This window comes from Conger conger, chromosome 2 (genome assembly GCF_963514075.1).
Source record: "Conger conger chromosome 2, fConCon1.1, whole genome shotgun sequence".
NCBI lineage: Eukaryota > Metazoa > Chordata > Actinopteri > Anguilliformes > Congridae > Conger > Conger conger.
Window position 1 is genome coordinate 52,727,130 of NC_083761.1, and position 21,739 is coordinate 52,748,868.

Consider the following 21,739-nt stretch of genomic DNA (forward strand, 5'->3'; position numbering starts at 1 on the left):
GGTATCCCAGTTTAAGCAGTCTGACTGGTCTTATACAAATTGGCCCGTTGTGTAGTATTCTGGAGCATCTGGAGTTTTGAGATGGAGATGGGGATTTTGCAAAACAGAATGTGAAGCTACATTAAATATTTGCGCCTGATGTCAGGTTCTTTTATCGGGACCTTTCTCGTTAGATAACTGAGTAGAGAACCTTCATTGTTGGTTGTTCTCCCGTTTCATTTTTTTGTTATGTGGGGGGTATGTGTTTGTTTTTTTGCTGTTGTTTTTAGCTGTTTTACACTCTTTCTCTCTCTCACTCTCTCTCCCTCTCTCTCTCCCTCTCTCCCTCCCTCCCTCTCTTTCACTCTCTCCCTCCCTCCCTCCCTCTCTCTCTCCCTCTCTCTCTCTCTCTCTCTCTCTCTCTCTCTCTCCCTCCCTCCCTCTCTCTCTCCCTCTCTCTCTCTCTCTCTCTCTCTCTCTCCCTCCCTCCCTCTCTCTCTCCCTCTCTCTCTCTCTCTCTCTCTCTCTCTCTCTCTCTCTCCCTCTCTCTCTCTCTCTCTCTCTCTCTCTCTCTCTCTCTCTCACAGCGGTTGTCTGCTGCTGTGCCTGTCCCTGTCCCTGTTGATGCTACTGCTGCAGATCATGTGGGTCCCTCCGGAGACGGCCAGAGACGCGCCCCCAGGGCGGGGTCCCACTGACCGGGGTGAGACACACACTGCGGCGCTCCGCCTGCGGTCACACACTCATCCTCACACCACGCTGCTCCCCCTGGACACACTGCTCCTGCTCACACACCAGGCCTGGCTCAAATGGGACTGTATTTCTTCATTACTGTCATGCTGTGTTCTTCTCAAATTCTCAAGGTTTTAATGGGACCTAGAGATTACAGTTAGTAGAAGTACAGTATATCAAATACATGTTTCACACTAGTCTGACGCACAAATATATACACACATCCCACGCACCTGCTCACTGCCGTACACACTGATTACTGCCAAAATACACATAAACAAGTGTCATATCCTCAGTGCACAGATTCGTACGTGAGCACACACGCATACACACACATACTGCTGCCTGTTCACATGCACACGCACATGCACACACACACTGACACACACACACACAATGCTACCTGTTCACCGACAATGTCGGCATGTGTATTGTATTAATGGAACTGAAGTAACATTAATCACGTCAGTGTACAGACTGGTATCCCTCTTTCTGGCCTCTTTCTGCAAACCCAGGTCTGATGGCTTCTCACACACAGTGAAACTGCCTGAGGTTGTTATTTAAGAAGGCCTTTGAGTTTGCCTGGTGAAACACAAGTACGTAATTAGCTGGACACTCGCAAGCAGCGCGTTTCGAGAGGGAAGTGGAGCCTTCCTGATTCCGGAGACTTCCGAGCTTGCAGGTTCCGGTCGTCTCGCGGCGGGGCGAGGCATGGGGAGCGATACGCTGGGAACAGCCAGATCAGACCCACGCTCCCATTGGGACATGCTGTAATCCTCCCTGTTGGGGATTTGATTGTAATTACTACCCTCGTCATGGATCCCACTGACTTTGAAATCAGGGCTGGCGTCTGCCGTTCCGCTATTAACATGCCAGCAGAGACCCCCCGCCCCCCTGCCCCCTGCCCCCCCACCAACGCAGCCTTTCCACCAGCCAATCACATTTTAGCTTTTGGTATTGAAGGGCCATCTTGGCAATAGATTCAGATACAGAAACAAAGGACTATTACAGCTAGCGGAAAGGCTAAGGCTAGTCAGAGGATATTTAAGCGTGCAGCCAGAGAAATTCTAAACCACAACAAGGGCTTTACGCTGCCTTTTCCTCCTCGCAGACCACCGTATCGCCTGGCTTGACCGCTAAATTAGCCTCATTTCTTGCACCGCTTAGCCTAAATGAACGCCCCTCAGGATAACCGTTTAAAACTGTAATTTACCCTGAGCCCTGTCAGTTAAGGGCATGTTGGGCCCCCCTGTGTAGGGCACCTCGCAGCCCTGAGTGTTTTAAACCACGGTGTGGGGTGGCAGTGGGGACCTCACAGGAGGGCTGTCTTGTTTGCCAGGTAGCCTTGTAGGGGAACCGGGGAAGGATACGTGGGTGGGGGGCGAGTTACCGAACAGCGACTGACACACCAGCCTCCATCCACACTCCTGACTCTGGAGGGCACAGCATCTCCTCTCCTTCTCTTACTGACCCCAGTTTAACACCAAGCTGTTTTTGCTCCAGATTTTAATGCGGTCTTCCCCTCTCTCTGTTCTCGCTGGCAGCCTCCGCACAGGGCCCGGGTAGGGTGGCGGGCTGCCGTAACAGCTCCAGCTGGGTAAACAGAGGCCGGGCGGGCGGGCGGGCGGGATGAGGTCAGCGCAGGGTTTCTGCGTGTGTCACCGGGCAGAGCTCTCAGGGACGATCCCCGGCGGAGACGCATTGAGCGCGCTCTGACTCCGCCCCCCTTCCCAGCCTCCTCGCAGGTGGTTGGCGAGCTCATGAACGCAAACTCATTTTGTGTTTTTGACCTTTTCATATCATCCTCCATCATATCATTTAACTCCATCAAAAACCTGTGGTCTGAACTGAACTGGGAGGATGATTGATGATTCTGAAAAGTTCTGCATGGAGGAATGGTCAAAAATCTCCAACCTTATCACAAATTATAGGAAAATATTTTGGGGGAAATATATTTTTTATTTAATTGTTTTATTGTCCTCAAATGTAAGACATCGGTTGATTCAATTGACTCATTTATAAAGTACATCACTTTACACATGTTGGCAAATAAAGCGTATATCAATAACTTTAGTTTACAGTATTTATATGCCTATTTATCAACTGTGCCAATAATTCTGGAGCCCACTGTATCACTGTCCCAGGGATTTATTGGATTAAGAAAGGTAGAAAGAGATATACAATATTGGATTATCCCAAGCTCTAAAGCTAAGGAGCAGCCATTAATGTCTCACCCGCAAGTAAGGCCACTTAGTACTATCATTATGGGATCAGATGACGGTATCAGAATTTGTGAGTAACCTCATAGGAAATTTTACCATGCACAGACAATTTGAGTAATAATACTATGGCACGATCAGACCCCAGTAAACATAATATTCTTCATGCTGGCAGTACTGGAGGAACACTGGGAAACCAATATGATGGATAAGGGCACGGAGACCAAGGAATACTGACAAGGACATTGCGCATACTTTGACCGTGAGGCAATTCCCGGGAAGTGGCAAAACTTTCCCTTAACGGAAGATCGTTCGTTCACATGAAACACTGGTGGCAAATTGCAGGAGGCAGTCCATTCAATTCATTAATTTTAATGAAAGTAATATGAAAATTCAAGCTGACTATGTGTATATTGTTGGCATCAACTAGTTGTTATGGAAAGGCTGTGTGTGCGTGAGGTTTGGCACCAGTTTGTAACCTGCGTGCAGGGATGCTGCCATCTTGTTGAGCTCAGAGGCAGTAGTCCAGAAAACTGTAACGGCAGTGTGGGTGTCGTGGTTTAAGAGACCTCATTTGTACGATGAAATATAAATATCAAATTCACATTAAAATGAAACCTTACTTTGTGAATCCCATTTTTGCAATATCATTTGGTCTCTTGGACCATTTCAGTGCATGTGAAAACACGCATGTACATAATATAAAAACATTTCAATAATATTAATGTATCCAATATTTCTTTTCTCCAACGAAATAGCCTTTGCAGTACATACAGTAGATGTTCATGTGGTTTCTATTGTACAGCTGACAGCCTTGGTGGGTATAATTTGTCTTTTACAAATTATTTTTATTTCAGCTGCACACACAGACTGTCACAGTGAATTAAATCACGCAGGGAGATTTCTCTTTCTCTCACTGAGCGCTAATTAATGTGGCCGGGTTCCAGTATTGCTTTGGAAAAAAGAAAATGAGATCACAAAAAGGCAGAGTGTATTTACAGAAATTGGTACCATGTTAATGAGCAAATATTTATTTCTAGGTTATACAGTAAAACAGAAAAGCCACTTTTGATTATTGAATCAAGGGGCAAGTCATGTCAAATTTAAGGTTATAAGTACAGACATTTGCCAATGATAATTCCCTGAAGGAATTGCTGTGCATTTACCTGCTGTGTCACATCACTGTGAAAGGGATGTTCCATGTGTTGGCCTGCCACCAACCTTTGTGGGGTTGTTACTTACCAATGCTTTCTCTCACCAATGCTGGCTTGTCTTTCACCCATCTCTCACCTGTTCTGCTCTCTCTCTCTCCAGTACTGCCCTCTCTCTCACCTGTACTGCCCTCTCTCTCACCTGTACTCTCTATCTCTCACCTGTACTCCCTGTCTCTTACCTGTTCTGCTCTCTCTCTCATCTGTACTGCCCTCTCTCTTACCTGTTCTTCCCTCTCTCTCACCTGTACTGCCCTGTCTCTTACCTGTTCTGCCCTCTCTCACACCTGTACTCCCTATCTCTCACCTGTACTGCCCTCTCTCTTACCTGTTCTGACCTACATTTCACCTGTACTCCCTATCTCTCACCTGTACTGCCCTCTCTCTCACCTGTTCTGCTCTCTATCTCTCACCTGTACTCCCTGTCTCTCACCTGTACTGCTCTATCTCTCACCTGTACTGCTCTATCTCTCACCTGTACTGCCCTCTCTCTCACCTGTTCTGCTCTCTATCTCTCACCTGTACTCCCTGTCTCTCACCTGTACTGCCCTGTCTCTCACCTGTACTGCCCTGTCTCTCACCTGTGCTGACCTACATTTCACCTGTACTGCCCTATCTCTCACCTGTACTGCCCTGTCTCTCACCTGTACTGCCCTGTCTCTCACCTGTTCTGACCTATATTTCACCTGTACTGCTCTATCTCTCACCTGTACTGCTCTGTCTCTCACCTGTACTGCCCTGTCTCTCACCTGTACTGACCTACATTTCACCTGTACTCCCTATCTCTCACCTGTACTGCCCTCTCTCTTACCTGTTCTGCTCTCTCTCTCACCTGTACTCCCTGTCTCTCACCTGTACTGCCCTATCTCTCACCTGTACTGCCCTGTCTCTCACCTGTACTGCCCTATCTCTCACCTGTACTGCCCTGTCTCTCACCTGTACTGCCCTGTCTCTCACCTGTACTGCTCTATCTCTCACCTGTACTGCCCTGTCTCTCACCTGTACTGCCCTATCTCTCACCTGTACTGCTCTATCTCTCACCTGTACTGCCCTGTCTCTCACCTGTACTGCCCTATCTCTCACCTGTACTGACCTATATTTCACCTGTACTGCCCTGTCACTCATCTGAGCTGTGTTCCACAGAGGGCCCTGGGCACAGTGTGCGCAGGCTGGCCTTGCGTCTAGACTCCCTGAGCTCCCGGGTCCAGCGACTGGCCAGAGAGCGAGAAGAGCCTGCACAACCAGACCTTGTGCATATCCTGCAAAAGTGAGATAAGTATTATATATAAATGTATATCTGGAAATATACTACTTACTATTTTACTTTTGTATTGTTACTAATATATTAATATAATATCTATCAGCTTTATTGTGTTGTAGATTTAATTTTACATAGATACAATTTTTGCCCAACACTCAATAACCCATCATAACACAGTGAAAACATGTTTTTAGAAAATAAAAATTAATTTGTGATCAGGTGGATCCTGTTTGCTTGAATTGTCCTTGAGATGTGTCTAGAACTTGATTGGAGGCCATCTATCAATTGAATTGATTGGAGATAGTTTAGAAACGCACACACCTGTGTATATAAGGTCCCACAATTCATACTGCATGTCAGACCAAAATCCAAGGAACGCTCTGTAGACATACATGATAAAATTGTGGCAAGGCATGGATCCGGGCATATTACATTACATTACATTACAGGCATTTGGCAGACGCTCTTATCCAGAGTGACGTACAGTTGATTAGACTAAGCAGGAGACAATCCAAGGGCAAGGGTTGTAAAACAATTTCTAAAGCTTTGAGTGTTCCCAGGAGCACAGTGGATTCAATAATTGTGAAATTGAAGAATATTGGAACGACCAGAACTCTTCCTAGAGTTGGCCGTCCAGCCAAATTGAGTAACCGGGCAAGAAGGGCCTTGGTCAGTTCACCTTCCAGCACGACAATGACCCGAAGCAAACAGCCAAGACAACGCTCGAGTGGCGTTGAGACAAGTCTCTGACTGTCCTTGAGTGGCCCAGCCAAAGCCCAAACCTCAACCCCATAGAACATCTGTGGAGAGACCTGAAGATGACAGTTCACAGATGCTTCCCATCCAATCTGACGGAGATTGAGCGGATCTGCCAGGAAGAAAGGGATAAACTGCCCAAATCCAGGTGTGCAAAGCCTGTAGAGACTTACCCAAGAAGAATTGAAGCTGTAATTGCTGCCAAAGTGGCTTCTAAAAAGTACTGAATTAAGTTTTTGAATATTTAGAAAAATCTCTCAAAACTTGTTTTCACTTTGTCATTATGGGTTATTGAGTGAAGAGTGATGAGCAAAAATTGCAATTTATAATTAAATTTACAACACAATAAAGTGTGCAAAAAGTGGAGGGGTCTGAATAATTTCTGAAGCAACTGTATAAGTTAGTGTTCGTCCAGGTGCTATTATACTATCCAATCTGTGAACAGGATCTTAGTGCATATGGCATGATGCAATAAAATTTGTGGATTTTATGCTTGGAAATGAATCTCCTCTTGACAATGCCGCTCAAAGAGTGGAATAAAAAATTCACTCTGACGGTGTGTTTGTCTGATTGGATGTTAGTTTCATGTGAAGCCTTGGTCACATGATAAGACTACGGCATTTCAGCTTCAGACAGGACCACAAAGACCTGCACCGGACCATGAAAAAGGAGTTACTGCACATGTCCCAGAAGCTGGACCTGCTCCTCCAGCGGACCCCTGGACCCCAGCCACATGAACATGCCACACACAGAGGTATAGACACCACATCTGAGCATTCAAGCACTCCAAATGGCCGATATCCCTGCTGACAAAACAGCTCAAGCTAGGTTTTTTGACCAGCTTCCAGCTCAGACAAGCTGCCAGCACTAGCTGGTTGACCAGCTCATATCCAGCTAGACCAGCTAATGACCAGCTTGGCCATCTTAACTTTCGTGCTGGTCAAGCTGGCATATCTGAACTTTACAGCAGGGATCCATTCTGTATTTCTCTGTGCTAAATGTGATTCAGAAGGAGGCACAGGGAAAGGCCTTTGAGATATTTAATCGTCAGTGAGATGGCAGGCGATGAGGCCCCTGATAATAGACATGAGAGTGAGAAAGGAGGGATGAGAGATGTGGGTGACACTTTATGGCCGCAAAGTTTCCTGCCTGCAGACAGGTTTGTGGGGGACTGGAGGCGTTGATGGGGCGACAGGTGGCTGGTGGAAATGAGGAGCAGAGCTCAGAAGGAGGAGCGGGAGCTTAATGAGGCTTCACGGGGAGGAGGCGTAAGACCAGATTTTATTGCCGTGACTACGTCTCCTTAACGACCCTAGCGGGCGTTAGGGTCACATGGCTTTAGCGTCCCCCTGGGAAAGAGCGTGGAATGTTTACATCTCTGAAATAAGGTGATTCATGCAGGTTGCCCCCCCCCCCCCCCACCCACCCACCGCAGGCCTGAATTACTTCAGACACATAAAGCCCTGCTGGAGTACCGAGGAGTCCCCCCATCCTTCACCATCTCCATCAGCTTTACTTCTGTTGCCACAGATGCCGTTGCTGATTAATTATCCAGTGCCACATTTTCAGGCTTTCACACCTTGTTTTTAATGATGTGTGTGTGTGCATGGATGTGTGTGTGTGTGTGCATGTGTATGTGTGTGTGCTGCTGTGTATGCGTGTGTGTGCATGGGTGCATGTGCGTATGTGTGTGTGCGTGTTCGCTCATACACATGTGTGTGTTCATCTTGTTTCAAGCTGTTATTGTTCCTTGAAGACTAGGCGCGGGTTTGGGGTTGGTGAGCCAGGTGCAGAAAGATTCAGGTGCAGAACAATAAGAGTGTGCTCAGAGAAGATGGTTATGGGGGTTATTCCAGGTGATTCCTGCTTACCCATAGCAACAAGACAAGAATAATGAATGGCTATTGGACAGAGCCTCATCAGAGTCACCACAGATCCTGGGCTGGCTGTGTACTGATGTTCAACTCTTTGCACAGACAATTTACTGTTGTCCACTCACACAATACAAATGCACAGTGCTGAGAAATCTGCATTTCTTTGATGATTATCTCCACTGTTCCCACCAAAGGTCTCCTTCGGGTGTGCGAAGTACCAGACAATCCCGAGTTCTCTCTGTGTGCTGGGAAAGTCGAGGTAAGCTAGGACTACCAGTGCTTTGAAGGAACTGCAACTTTTACCAGGGGCTCATTCCAATTGCTTATTTTATCCTTCCTTGTCTCCTTGTTGCCTGCCTGACTCGGAGATCAGATCGAGGTCCACCATCTTTCATGACATCAGTTAAATGTTCCTTCAAGGAGCTAGGAGTACATCCTTTGCAAAGTCTTTTTTCAGAATATGTGATGTATAAACGATCACACTCTATATCCACCTCTCCCCATCTGACAGACTGCCACGTATCTACCATGTCTGTAACTGGTGTGGTGTCAAACTGATGTTTGAAGGAGCAATGACATTTAATTAGCCTAATTCAGGTTTTCTTGGTTCGCTCGTCTTTATTTCCTTTTCTTGCTTGCTTTTCATGCCTCCCCGGTCGGTGGAGCTACTCTAGGAGCAAAGAAAGGATGCAAAAAAGGAAGAAGGAGGTGGACAATAAGTGATTGGAATGAGCCCCAGGCCCATAGTCACATGTGTGTTAGCGTCTCACATAACCTGCCCCCTCCTCTGTGCGCAGTTCCTGAGGGCGAGCTGGAGGTCTGACGCCTGCTATGCCTTCTATGGTGTGGACGGCTCTACCTGCTCCATCCTGGCCTACCTGAGCGAGAGAGAGGATTTCTGCCCGCCTCTTCCTGACAGGAACCGGACTGCTCTGCCCTGGCTTCAACAGCCCAGTGGGCACAATGAGGAGGTAGGCACCAGTTCTTATCTTTCTATTGATTTTAACAGTGCATATATTAGTTGGAACTAGTGGAACTAGTTGGAATTAGTTGGATATTTAGTTGGAATTTATAAAATGGTGGTCAAAATGACATTACATTATAGTAAGTTAGCAGATGCTCTTATCCAGAGTGGCGTACAATAAAGAGCAAATCAGGACCAGGAATAAGTGCGTTGGAGACCCTAGAGGAAAGTACAGTACAGTGATCACATAGATAAAACTTCAACCCTTGAAGAGTACATCAACTTTCAATACTAAGATAATTATACATAAGTGCAATTATAACCTATAGCATACACAAGGCTAATTATAGCAGTGAGGTGGGGAGGGAAAGGTGCAGCCTGAAGAGGTGAATTTTCAGTCTGCGCTTGAAAGTGGTCTCTGTTGGTCTGACATCCACAGGAAGGAGTGGGAAGTGCAGGTGCGACGAGGGAGAGATGCCAGGCATCCAGAAGTAGTGGACTGAGAGGTCTGACTGGTGTATAGGGTCTGATTAGTGGTTGAATGTATGCTGGGGCTGATCCCTTTACTGCCTGGTATGCGAGCACCAATGTTTGAAATTTAATGCAAGCCATAACAGGCAGCCAGTGGAGGATGCTGAGCAGGGGGGTCTAGGGACGTTGAATACCATGCGAGCCGCGCCGTTCTGGATCAGTTGTAGGGGTCTTCCGGCATATGCCGGAAGGGCAGCCAGCAGAGAGTTGCAGTAGTCCAGGGGGGACAGTACCATTGCTTGGACAAGGAGCTGAGTTGAGTAGGTGGTGAGGAAGGGACGGATTCTCTGGATGTTGTACAGGAAGAACCTGCATGCCCGGGTCACCACCACAATGTTCTCGAGAGGGACAGTCTGTTGTCCATCACCACTCTGAGGTTCCTTGCCCTGGCAGATGAGGTCACTGTGGTGTCCCCTTGTGAAATGGAGAAATCAAGAAGGGGAAGGTTAGAGCAGGGATGAAGATTAGCTCCGTCTTACCTGGGTTGAGCTTTATATGGTGGTTGTCCATCCAGCTCTGGATGTCTCTCAGGCAGGCGGAGATACAGGTAGTGACCTGTGTGTCAGATGGGGGAAAGGAGAGAAAGAGTTGGGTGTCATCCACATAACAGTGGTAAGACATGCCATGAGCAGCGATAAGAGGGCCAATGGATCTGGTGTAGATGGAGAAGAGCAGAGGCCCAAGGACTGAGCCCTGGAGAACTCCTGTAACAAGGGGACAAGGGTTGATACTTTATAATGGAGATTCTGAGGTCAGAGAAATTACACCGTTATGAAACCACATCTACCAACACTTGCAACAACTAAAAACGTGTGGAGTTGATAAGCAGCCATCACATATATTTTAATATTTGCTCTTAATATGTGCTTTTACTGTTTCTTTATTTTCATATTTTTTAGATTTCTGCTTGGAAATGCTTTCATGTTTGAAACTAACAAAACAGATAATTTTATTAAGGATAGAGGTTACTTCATTGAGGTAGCATTCCATAAGCAGACTTTATACTGAGCCAAAACTTAACGAAAGTTAAGTTAATAATCTTTCTTTTACTGCAATGGCTTTTGATGTAATATTTTAATTATTGTTCATTGGTTCATTGGTTGAGAGGTATTTCATTCAATTACCCCTGCATTATCAGCAGATAATAACCATTAAACCATTTAATAGCTGTCAAATAAAAAATCTTTGATCTTTGATACAGTGTAGCAGTAATTCCATATACATATAAATAACTACAATAGTCTACTATGGCATTAACAGTAATCAACACCATGTATAATTGCAGGGCTTTGCAAAACATTCTGTAACCAGAAATAGTTTTCATAATGGCTCCCATCTATTTTTGCAGAGCTCAGGGAAATAGCAATAATATGATCTATTTTAAAATGCATTTACCGGACAGTTGTATTCTGCTTCATTAACATTCATCTCAAGTTGGCTGCCATACTGATGTTTTGGCTGGACTCACTTCTATATAATATATGTATGTCATCATCTTGGAGGAATTAGCCTACAGTGGGTCCAGACTTTGGGGTTTACAAATCCTATCCAATGGTTATCAAGCTATTTGTTATTCTGTGTCTAGTTTATTTTGAGTCATACAAAATGTTCTAACTGTTAGACAAATGGCCATGTGGGATATTGCGAGGGCATCCGCATCACATTCGTTAAGTGCTTGTTTATTTTTATGTGTTTATTTTGAGCAGGCACTGATTCAGACGGACCTGAGGCCCTTGTATGAGCTGATGGGAAGTGGGCAGAGTGCTGCAGTGAGGTTCATGCGCTCCAGGATGGAAGGGCTGGCTGCCAGGTGGAGCGTGGCTGGGGAGAGAATGCGGCTCAGAGTCTCTCACAGGGCCCCTCGGCGTCTGAGGGTGGGTTTTGCCACACTTTGCCCTAATGCGTCCAAATGAAAACGTCCATCCAGCTTAAAGCAGCCTAAACTGGTCTAGCTGGTTTAAGCTGTGTGTTCTACACTTTTCACTGGTCTTCGTTGTACGTCGCTCTGGATAAGAGTGTCTGCTAAATGCCTTGTAATGTAATGGTCAACCAGCTTTTCACTTGCTGACAAGCCTATATCAGCTCGTCCACCAGTGGAGCACCAGCTTACTCAACCAGTTTAACCAGCTTTGACCAGCTTTGTCCAGCTAGAGACCAGCTTTGACCAGCCACTGACCAGCTGTTATCTTATAAGAGCCCCCTCTGTTTTGAATTGCTCAGGTGTTACTGTATCCGGGAATTCTGGCTGGCGGTGCGGGCCAGCGTTTCGAGGAGATGCTGGAACAGGGCGGTCCTCTGGGTGAGCTTGTGCAGTGGGCAGATGTGAGCACTTCTCTCTTTATCCTTGGACACAACGTGACCTTCACCATCTCCCAGACCCGGCTCCTCAGGTAGCGCGTCTCCATAGACTGACTGCTCTGTGGCAGACCTGGGTCAAATACGTGATCGTTTTGGATTCAAATACTTTTCTAAGCTTTACTGCGCTTGTCTGGTATATTGGAACCTTGAAAACAAAAGGCTTTCTGGTCCTCTTGGTTGGCTCAGTTGCACCAGGCAAGTTCAATCGAACGCAGAAAAGTATTTGAATCAAAGCAATGATGTATTTAACCCAGGTCTGGTGTGTGTTTGCGTGCCTCTCTTAATGCTGCAGTGTTGTCATGCAGTCTGATAGGAGCTGCACCGGGCAGAGGGAGCTGTCCCATTCTAAGGCCCTTGCCCTTTGACCTCCTCTACACTGATTACCATGGCCTGGCTCATCTGCAGGGAGCCATGGGCCTTTCCTTCCAGCACTACCAGTGAGTATGTAGCTAGTCTAGATCCAAACTATACCATAGCAGAAATGTGAAGATTGGCACAACAAAGACTATTTTTTCCCCCTGACCTGTTTATCTCTGACCTGAACCTGAACCTTTACAAAAAAAAATTGCATCTGAAATGTACCTTTCAATTTTTCAATTTCTCAATGTGAATTATCCGATCACTAACGTGTCCTCTTTTTGGAAACAATGAAATGGCTACAACTAGGACACCTATGTCTCGTTGAGCTATAATTATAGTGTTGTACTCTGTGTACTTTTTCTTCCTGTCCTGCTGAAGGTGCCGCTTCCGAATTCTGGACTCATTTGGCACAGAACCAGCCTTTAACGTCAGAGAGTACGCACACCGCCATAGCTACAGCACGGCATGGGGCAGCTGGGGTTTGCAGCCGCTTCAGTACATGACCATGTTCCGTGAGTATGTACGCGCACACGCGTGTCGTACTTGCACGCGGGGGTGCGTTTGCGTGTGGGTGTGCACACCTAGGGGTGGGAGAATCTGTGGGTGAGGGTCTCTTACAGCTCTGCTCTGTTTCTGAGCATCATACACCTCTCATCCTGTTCCACCTGCTTCTTTTGCACTTTGTCAGTCTGAATGAGAATCAAAATGGCGGCAAGGCTCGCCCACTGGCAAGACGACCAAGTGTCACGTGTCGGAAAGGCTGAAGTGACGTTTCGTTTTAGGTAGTGGTGGAATATCCAGGTTCAGAAAGTAAAAAGTCCTTCCCAGTATTTTGTTCCAACCAACTGAATTAGCTAATTAGCACAATTCTTCAGCGAGGAGGTAGAACTAATTACTGAAATCAGCTGAGTTCACGGGTGGCAGCACTTCGGGTCCCTGGACTTTCCACCGCTGGTTCTAGGCGGGGTCCGAGCCCTGCTTGCGTGAACTGAAATAGCTGAGATGTGCGGAGGCGAGGGTAATTTATGAGGGGGGGTTACGTAAACGCCGCCCGGCTTGGCCTCGCTGGAGAGAGGAGGACAGGCTGGAGCTCTCCCCGGCCCCGGTGTCAGACGGGAGAGCTGTGTTTGTTTGCGCAGCTCCATAAAGAGAGATTGATGCTGAGCCGGCGGGGAAGCGGGGTCAGACGGAGCCCGGGTGCGAGTGACGCGGCTTTGAAGAGAGGGCCCGTCAGGTGTCAGCTGCTGGCTGCCCTCCTCCTCCTCCTCCTCCTCCTCTCCCGCTCCTCCTCCCTCTTCCCCGCTGTACCGTATCGCTCACCTTCCTCCTCCTCCTCCTCATCTTTAGGTGTCGGGAGGTACTGGTGTGAAAGGTGAAAGGGAGGATTCGGGATAAATGGTTCTGTTAATCATTTTACAGGAAACGTGTTCTTGCTTATTAAATAGGAGAGAGAAACAGGATTTTGGCAGGAGCTTCTCAGAAGCTGAAATTCGACAGCGGCTCTTTCTCGCTTTCTTCCTTTCCCACACTCTCTCTTTTCCACCACACATCAAACCGGCCCGGCGTTCCTTACATAAATACCTATCTCTCACACTTCTCTGTCACTGCAGTGTTTGGAGTAATTTAGTTGATGGGGGAAGAGGGTGAGTGCGGGGGGGTTAGGCATAATCCAAACAGAGTGTGAAAATCCCTACGACATCTCGGCTCTTTATTTCCATTATTAAGTGATTTATTTAGCCTTTTCTGCCTCCCGCTGGCCCGTTGAAAAGTTTGGTGTGTTATTGCTGAGCAGTCAGGACTTTTCTTCCTTCCCGCAAATTACGCCTGATGCGTTTTCCCCTCTCCCAGTTAGCCCTTTTGCGGCTCCCGCCCTTCTACGCCTTGTTTCAGTCGCCTTAAAGTGACAGGGCATTCTGAACTACGTTTCCCCAGAACAGTGGTGCCCCTCCAGTGCTACTTCATGGTCTATTGACCACAAAATGACCCCGTATTCCAATGACAGACTTACACACTTTTAGCCTCATTAATCTAAGTACATGACATCATTCTTTGATATTTGGAGCTGTATGTACAGGCTATTAAAAAATGAATATGCTGAATATGCAAAAAATATTTTTTATAATATATACGTATAATAGTATATTGTACAGTGCATAGTGGGGCCCTAAAGTCTGAGGACACTATCAGGAAGTGACTGTTTTCATTATTTATCAAGGGTTAATACAATTATGATACTCCATTTATACTTCATATTCAAGAATATGAAGTATACATTACATTACATATTATTTAACTGATGCGTTTATCCAATGCGACTTACAGTTGATTAGACTAAGCAGGAGACGACCACCCCTTAAGGGCCCAAAAGCTGTGCAGATCTTATCGTGGCAACACCGGGGATCAGACCACTGAACTCCCAGTCATGTACCTTAACCACTAAGCTACAGGTTTCCTGTTATTTTTACATTATCCTTAGTAGGCCTTTCACCTTGATTACCATCTTCACTCTGCTTGGCATTGATTCCACCAGCTAATGCAACCTCCTCTTCCATTTTACCTCAGCACTTCCTCAACACTTCCCATATATGATCTGTTGATGCTACTTCATGTTTGGCCTTTTACAATCTGGTGACTGTGGTTGGAATGCCATCAAAATAAGCTTCCCTTCTTCTCAGCAATCTATCCTTGAATAAGAAGTGTAACTAGAGTATCATAATTGCATTGTTCCTTGATAAATAATGAAAATAACAAAGATTTTGTCACGTCCTATGACTTTTGGTCCCCACTATACAACATCATAGATCTGAATATCCTGGCTTGTTGCTGCTGAATGCTATACTCGTATGTAGTTGATTCATGAAGAGGTTAGACAAATGATGATAATTTCCGGTTTCTGTGGTTTCATTCAGCCCACACTCCTGATAACTCCTTCATGGGGTTTGTGAGTGAGGTGGTGGGGAGTGGCCAGGAGACGAACATGAAGACACAGAGGAAGGAAGACCTGGCTGTGGTCTATGGGAAACAGGAGTATATGTGGCAGGTAATGAAGCCAGTCTGTTGGCCATGTCAACTTGGTCAGCTGCCCTTGTCTCATCACTTTTCATTACCCTTCCAGAACACTATTTGTCCATATCCATTCCTAATCCCTGTTTAATCAACCTCCTTCTCCCTCTGCTGTTGAACTAATAATCTTCAGGATTTATCAGCTCGGAGGCCTGTTTTAGAAATGCCTTCAGAGCTGCAAAAACCTTCTTCGCATTAGTTGTGAAACTGTCTGATCCGTTGCCTTGGAAGGACCGATGGGGATGTGAAAGCGTGTGTGGGGTTTCCAGCATGTTTCATCTGTTTATGTTGAGTGTCTCCTTGGCGCAATCCTATGCCTCTGGTAAATCAAAATAAAACAGCATTACTCAGGCCGAGGCCAATCGAATCCAGCCCTGCCGACGGCTGCCGAGCATCATTTTCTCTTCTTTTTTTTCTTTCTGAGAAGTGTTTTTGATGAAGTTGGCAGGGATTTCATTTGCGCAATCTGAGAGTTAGAACGTCAGTGAATCTCTCTGTGGGCGATTAACGGTAAACAATGACAAGGATTAAGAAGAATGCAACCACCTGAAATATAGTTTTGAAAATAATAGTTACGAAACATGTTGTGAACCCACGCCTGGTGCGTATGCTTATTACTTATCGTTGTTGATATTTCATTGCTAATGAGCGCTAGCTGGTCACGCTTTACAATAAGGTTACATGAGTTGGCATTGACTAATGTAGTTGTTAATCATGAATTAATGAAGTACAAACACATTCATTTAGCATGTAATTAACTTTTTGTTAGTTCATGACTTAGCAATGTATTAGTTATTTGAATATGTATTTATTAGCAAGCCATAGGGTAAATGTATAAGTAGTTAACCATTAACAAATACAAAAACTTTTCATTTAAATATGAATCGGCATGAACTAATGTATTTGTTAACATTAATTGATGATGTACAAATACATAAACTAAGCTGTACAGATGAAGTTCTCAGTAGTTAGTTAGTTAACATTAATTACATTAGTTAATCCCAGTCACATTATTGTAAAGTGTTACCCGCTAACTGCATGTGATGTTATGAGGCAGTTATTCACCTTAATGACAGTCATTACTCTCTTCCCATATCTTCACAGGGGAAGACGGGATATCTGGAGGTTATCAGGAGAGAGCTGGAGCTCCATGCCACCGTGTACCAGCCCCCAGACCGCCCCTCTGCACTGCCCGAATTTATCAACAACCACGGCCTGCTTCCCCAGGCCCAGCTCCAGCAGCTGCTCCTCAGAGCCAAGGCAAGATGCTCACCACCTCGCATTTGCGAGGAGATAAAAGTGAAAATTATGAAATAGCCGGATAAGCCATAGATCCCACCAAACATCCATGTGTGGGGCCCTCCTACAGAACAGTTGTGCTTTTTTCGGGTCTTTATTCCAAGGATTATGTTTTGTTTATGCGAGTCTGGGTTCAGCTATACCACAATGTGGTTTGGCTTTTCTGTACAGTAGTCTGGGTGCAGCTAGACGGCAGTGTGGCTGTGGTTATTTGTACACTAGTTTAGAAGCAGCTACACTGCAATGTGACTGTTTATTTGTACTACTGTCTAGAATCAGCTACACTGCTACGTGGCTGTTATTATTTGGACTACAGTTTAGAATCAGCTACACTGCTACGTGGCTGTTATTATTTGGACTACAGTTTAGAATCAGCTACACTGCAGCATGTTTGTGTTTATTTGTACTACAGTTCTACTGCAATGTGACTTGGGATTCTCTACAGTAGTTTGGATTCAGCTAGGCCTATATTGCGGACATTGTGGTGATGAATATGCTTTGACTCAGTTAAAACAGCAGCTTGGCTGTGGTTGACTGTCACAGGTTTGGCCTGGGCCAGGACAGGAATTCAGGCTGAGCTGATGTAGGCAGGTTTATTGTGAGCAGTAGAGCCATTTTGTGCTGTGAACATCACATTCATTTGGATCAATCATAGTGCTTTGCAACATAGAGTCGGGTGATTTGACTGAAACATGCAATACCAGTTAATTATTGACAATGCATAATGTTGAACCCATCACACATGATTCGAGAAGTCTTAGTTTCTCTTTACTGTTATTGGTGAATTTGCCATCTGCACACTATGCCACTGTCTCACAGAGGCCTCTGCATTTTGCTGTGACACAATTATGAAAATTCATCTGATAACTTCATCTCTCATTTTTATTAACTTCATCTCTGTTTTAACGACTGCTACTTCTTCACCTCTGCAAGAATGCGCAGAACCAGCTTCATATGCATACTGTCGCTGCCCATGCAGATTTAAGCAGCCATTTTAAGGTGCCCAGCTAAGCATGCTGGGAAACACATCTGAACACAGGGGCTGTGTACGTTCTCACAAGCAGACAGGGAGGGAAACCTCATTCATTACTGCTCATTTCCTAACCGCCAGCAGATTTTGACACATTTCAAATGAAATTATTGTTGAGCCGTGGTTGAATGCAAATTATGTGTAATTTTGTTGCCACCAAAGTAACAAGATTGAACTGTGGCAGTGGCAGTCAATAAAGACATATTATACTTGTCAGAAGGACATGAGAAATGATGAAGGGCAGCAGTAGCATAAACACTCGGGCACAAACTGTTTCCTTTTCATGTTTCCTTTCTGTTCATGCTTGCCGCTTTACTGGTACCTGCAAAATGAATGTACACATTTGTTTTGAAATTCTGAATGCAATTATGTCACATTGTATTAACAACTGAAATGTACAGGGGGAGTGAGGTAGTCGATCGGTCGATCGGTCGACACTGTTGGAATGAATCCAGTCAGCCAAACCACATTCAACGAATAAGCAATAAGCCTTCAGAGTAGTTTCAAGCCAACACGATGCTCTTGAGCGTAGACGTTGAGAACACAGCACTGGTCATGGTGTAAATGTGGTATAAATGATATGTATGAATAATAGTCCCTCCACGTGCTACGGACCATTGCGTTGCCACGTTCTGAGTCAGTAGTGCCAGGGAATGTGATGCTGAGTTAATTTCGCAGCTGTTTGTTGGCCTTGGATTTCCATACGAGGGACCCGCACCCCTGGAAGCCATCGCGCTGGGCTGCGTGTTCCTTCAGCCTTGCTTTCAGCCCCCACACTCTGCCGAAAACAGCAACTTTTACCAGGGAAAGCCCACCAGCAGACAGGTACGTGGTCTACACCGCCTGCCCGAAGCTGTCCCCTGCTGAGAAAACAGCTTAGGGTAGGTTTTGATAGCTGGTTGGCCAATTTGGTCCACCTCCCAGCATGGCCTGGTCTGACCAGCTCAAGCTATGCTTTGAAACAGCTAGTAGCTGGTTGACCAGCTCCCAGCTCAGACAAGCTACCAGCAATTGCTGGTTGACCAGCTCATACCAAGATAGAACAGCTTCATGACCAGCTTAGCCATGCTCAATTTTCAAGCTGGTCAAGCTGGCATAGCTGGATTCTATAGTAGGCATTGAGTCTGCTTGTTTTCATGCTTTTGTAAAAATGCAGACATATAAGTCTGCCTTAGTGATGTGTCTACATGCATCCTACCATATGAAGTAAGAGAGCATTACAAGCCTGCAGCAGTCAATGCAGCCTTTTGTCTGACAGATCCACTCCCAGCACCCCTATGCTGAGGACTTCATAGGTAAACCCTTTGTGTGGACTGTGGACATGGATAACGGCACTGAGGTTCGAGAGGCGGTTAGGGCGATTATGAGAATGGAAGTAAGTGAAATCTGTTGAACACGCTGGAGTATCTGAACACGCTTTCATAATTAATATCAGATGAATGTTGTATATTTAAATTGTTTTACACTGTAGGAACATTTTCTGTGTCAATTGTGCTGCTGTTTATTTGTTGTGACATGTATTGTCTTGGGACATCCTGGTTAAATAAAGTTTTTTTATTTTGTATTTATTTTATTTTTGTATTTCTCTGCTTTTTCATTTTCAAGAGAGCCATGTGGACATGCATAAAGCAGAAATAAAACACAAGATATAGGAAGCTACAGTAATAATGGTACAATTGAGTAACACTAAAAAGTTAATTGAGTAAAACAGCAAATAAAAGGGAAGTAAAAATGACTACAATTCATAAAGCCACACAAATTAACATGCATAAAATAGTAACTAAATATAACAAATGCACACATGCAAGCATACGATTACAGAAATAGGAAATACAGTAAGTTCTGCAAGAATCTTTTATTTCACATACATACTACTCTTGTTTCAGGTGAAGCCCTTCATCCCCCGTGAGTTTACCTGTGAGGGGATGCTGGAGAGAGTCTATGCCTACATCACCCATCAGGTCATGCTCATATTCTTGTCATTTTTTCAAAATGTTTTATAAAGGGCAACTAGAATAAAACCACAGTAAATGCTGTATTGTGTTTCTTTGCACAAAATAAAAAGTTGATCACATCAAATCCCATAAAAGGATACAGCTGTGGTTTACAGTAATTAATGCTGAAGTTTAGCACCCTAATAACACCCTTCATTCTAGTCATCAAGGCTTTGCTGTATTTTGTCACTCCTGAACCTGACTGTTCATGCTAAGAGATTCATTAGAGTTTATGAGCTTCTCCAGGTGTTAACAGATTAAAACCTGCCCAAACCTTAGGAGGTGTGGTAGCTGCCTACATGTGCTCAGCCGTCACTGTGGTCCTGCCTACATGTGCTCAGCCCTCACTGTGGTCCTGCCTACATGTGCTCAGCCCTCACTGTGGTCCTGCTCCGTCTCTCTCCAGGAGTTCTGCAGCGCGTCGCTCCCCACCTGGCCCCCCGAGGGTGCTCTGTCCGCCCGGCTGGGCCCGCTGGGGCAGTCATGTGCGGCGGTTTGCCGGCAGGCCTCTCTGGTGTGCGAGCCAGCCCTGTTTCACCACCTCAACCACCCTGCTGCCTTCAAGAGGTGAGAGGGAATAAACGCAGAGCGTACAGCTGTGTGAAGTAACTGGGAGCAGTGCTCTGCTAATAAGCTAGGTGTGAGCTGGGTCTGTACTTCAGTGCGCACGTTGTGTAGAGCAGTGCTCTGCTAATAAGCTAGGTGTGAGCTGGGTCTGTACTTCAGTGTGCACGTTGTGTAGAGCAGTGCTCTGCTAATAAGCTAGGTGTGAGCTGGGTCTGTACTTCAGTGTGCACGTTGTGTAGAGCAGTGCTCTGCTAATAAGCTAGGTGTGAGCTGGGTCTGTACTTCAGTGTGCACGTTGTGTAGAGCAGTGCTCTGCTAATAAGCTAGGCGTGAGGTGGGTCTGTACTTCAGTGCGCACGGTCAGAGCAGCACAGTGTTAACACTATGCAACAAATCAGGTGAAAAATCCAGGTTCAGAGTAAAAGTGCTCCTCAGTATTTTGTACCAGTCACCTGGATGTACCAATTAGCAGAATTCTTCAACCAAGAGGCAGAACTAATCAGTGAAATCAGCTGGCTGTGTTCATGGGTAGAAGAAACACTTGGCAGAAATTTTACATCATGACCCCTGGTATGTCCACCTCTGCTTGTACTTTATCTTGCCTTACTTACAATTATTCCCATCTATATTGTAGTCCCATGGGCATGCTTCAGCCTAAAACCCGCTTCATTATAAATTATTTAAAGATCAATTCTGCTTAACGCAGTGAACAGTCATTGGAGAATGTGCCCTTGAACACCTGCCAACAAGATTTTGGGTTCTTTTGCTCTGTTGTTGCGCCCCCTTCAGGCTAGGTCTGTTGTGCGCCAGCTCCGAGCAGGAAGTGGACCACCTGTTCCCCGCCTACAGCCCCTGGGGACGGCGCTGCTCCCTGCAGGAGGACCGGCGGCTGTTCAGCTGTGCCGGCGCCCATCCCTCCTACAGCCGGCTGTGCCCGTGTAGGGCCTACCAGCCCGGACAGGTGGCTCTGTGCCCCCTCTGCCTGTAGGGGGCGGCATGGAGCATCATGCTGGGGATGCAAGGTCTCACCATCTCTCTGCGCATTCAGTCGTTTAGCAATTACTGGTCCAAAAGAACTTTCCGGAACAGCCGCACAACGTACGACACCAGTTGTGTCCTAAGCTAGGCGCTACGTTAAAGGACTTGAAAACCACCGCTGTGATCGATGGAAAATTCCGGTTGGGATTATTTTACCGTATCACCCTCACCGGGAACAGTGCTTAGACGGCGAGCGGTCGGAGAGCCCTTGTGCTTCCTGTGCCCGGCGTATCCGTTGTGCCGAGCTCGCCGGAGCGTGAAATTACCTCGCTGAAAGTGGTTCCTGAATCACCGGTGCTGTTCGGCGCTGCAGGAGGCCTCGTGGAGAATCTGCCAAGAGTAAAATATAAGGAGCCCATTACCAGCGGTGAATCATGGGGCCCGTCTCTTAACCTTTTTCCGAGGGGGGGGGGGGGAGTAACGGTTTGATTAAAACAGATATGGTCGCGGTGCAGCTGAACTCTGGGGAGGGTGGGGGGGGGAGAGAGGGGGGCTCTGGAAGT

At 46.0% G+C, this 21,739-nt stretch overlaps 1 protein-coding gene across 1 annotated transcript; it reads left to right on the forward strand.

Annotated features, from left to right (window-relative positions):
* Positions 1–549: 549 nt before the first annotated feature.
* LOC133122871 (alpha-1,6-mannosylglycoprotein 6-beta-N-acetylglucosaminyltransferase B-like) lies at positions 550–21,186 on the forward strand (the record flags this gene model as incomplete). The annotated part of the gene is made up of 16 exons (XM_061233106.1): positions 550–682; positions 5,285–5,408; positions 6,785–6,912; positions 8,227–8,291; positions 8,830–9,003; positions 11,234–11,401; positions 11,748–11,917; positions 12,191–12,322; positions 12,624–12,757; positions 15,155–15,285; positions 16,413–16,568; positions 18,316–18,462; positions 18,896–19,012; positions 19,524–19,598; positions 20,038–20,198; positions 20,988–21,186. Coding segments are annotated over 16 exons (2,214 nt in total), but the record flags the coding sequence as incomplete, so codon positions are not given.
* Positions 21,187–21,739: the final 553 nt, after the last annotated feature.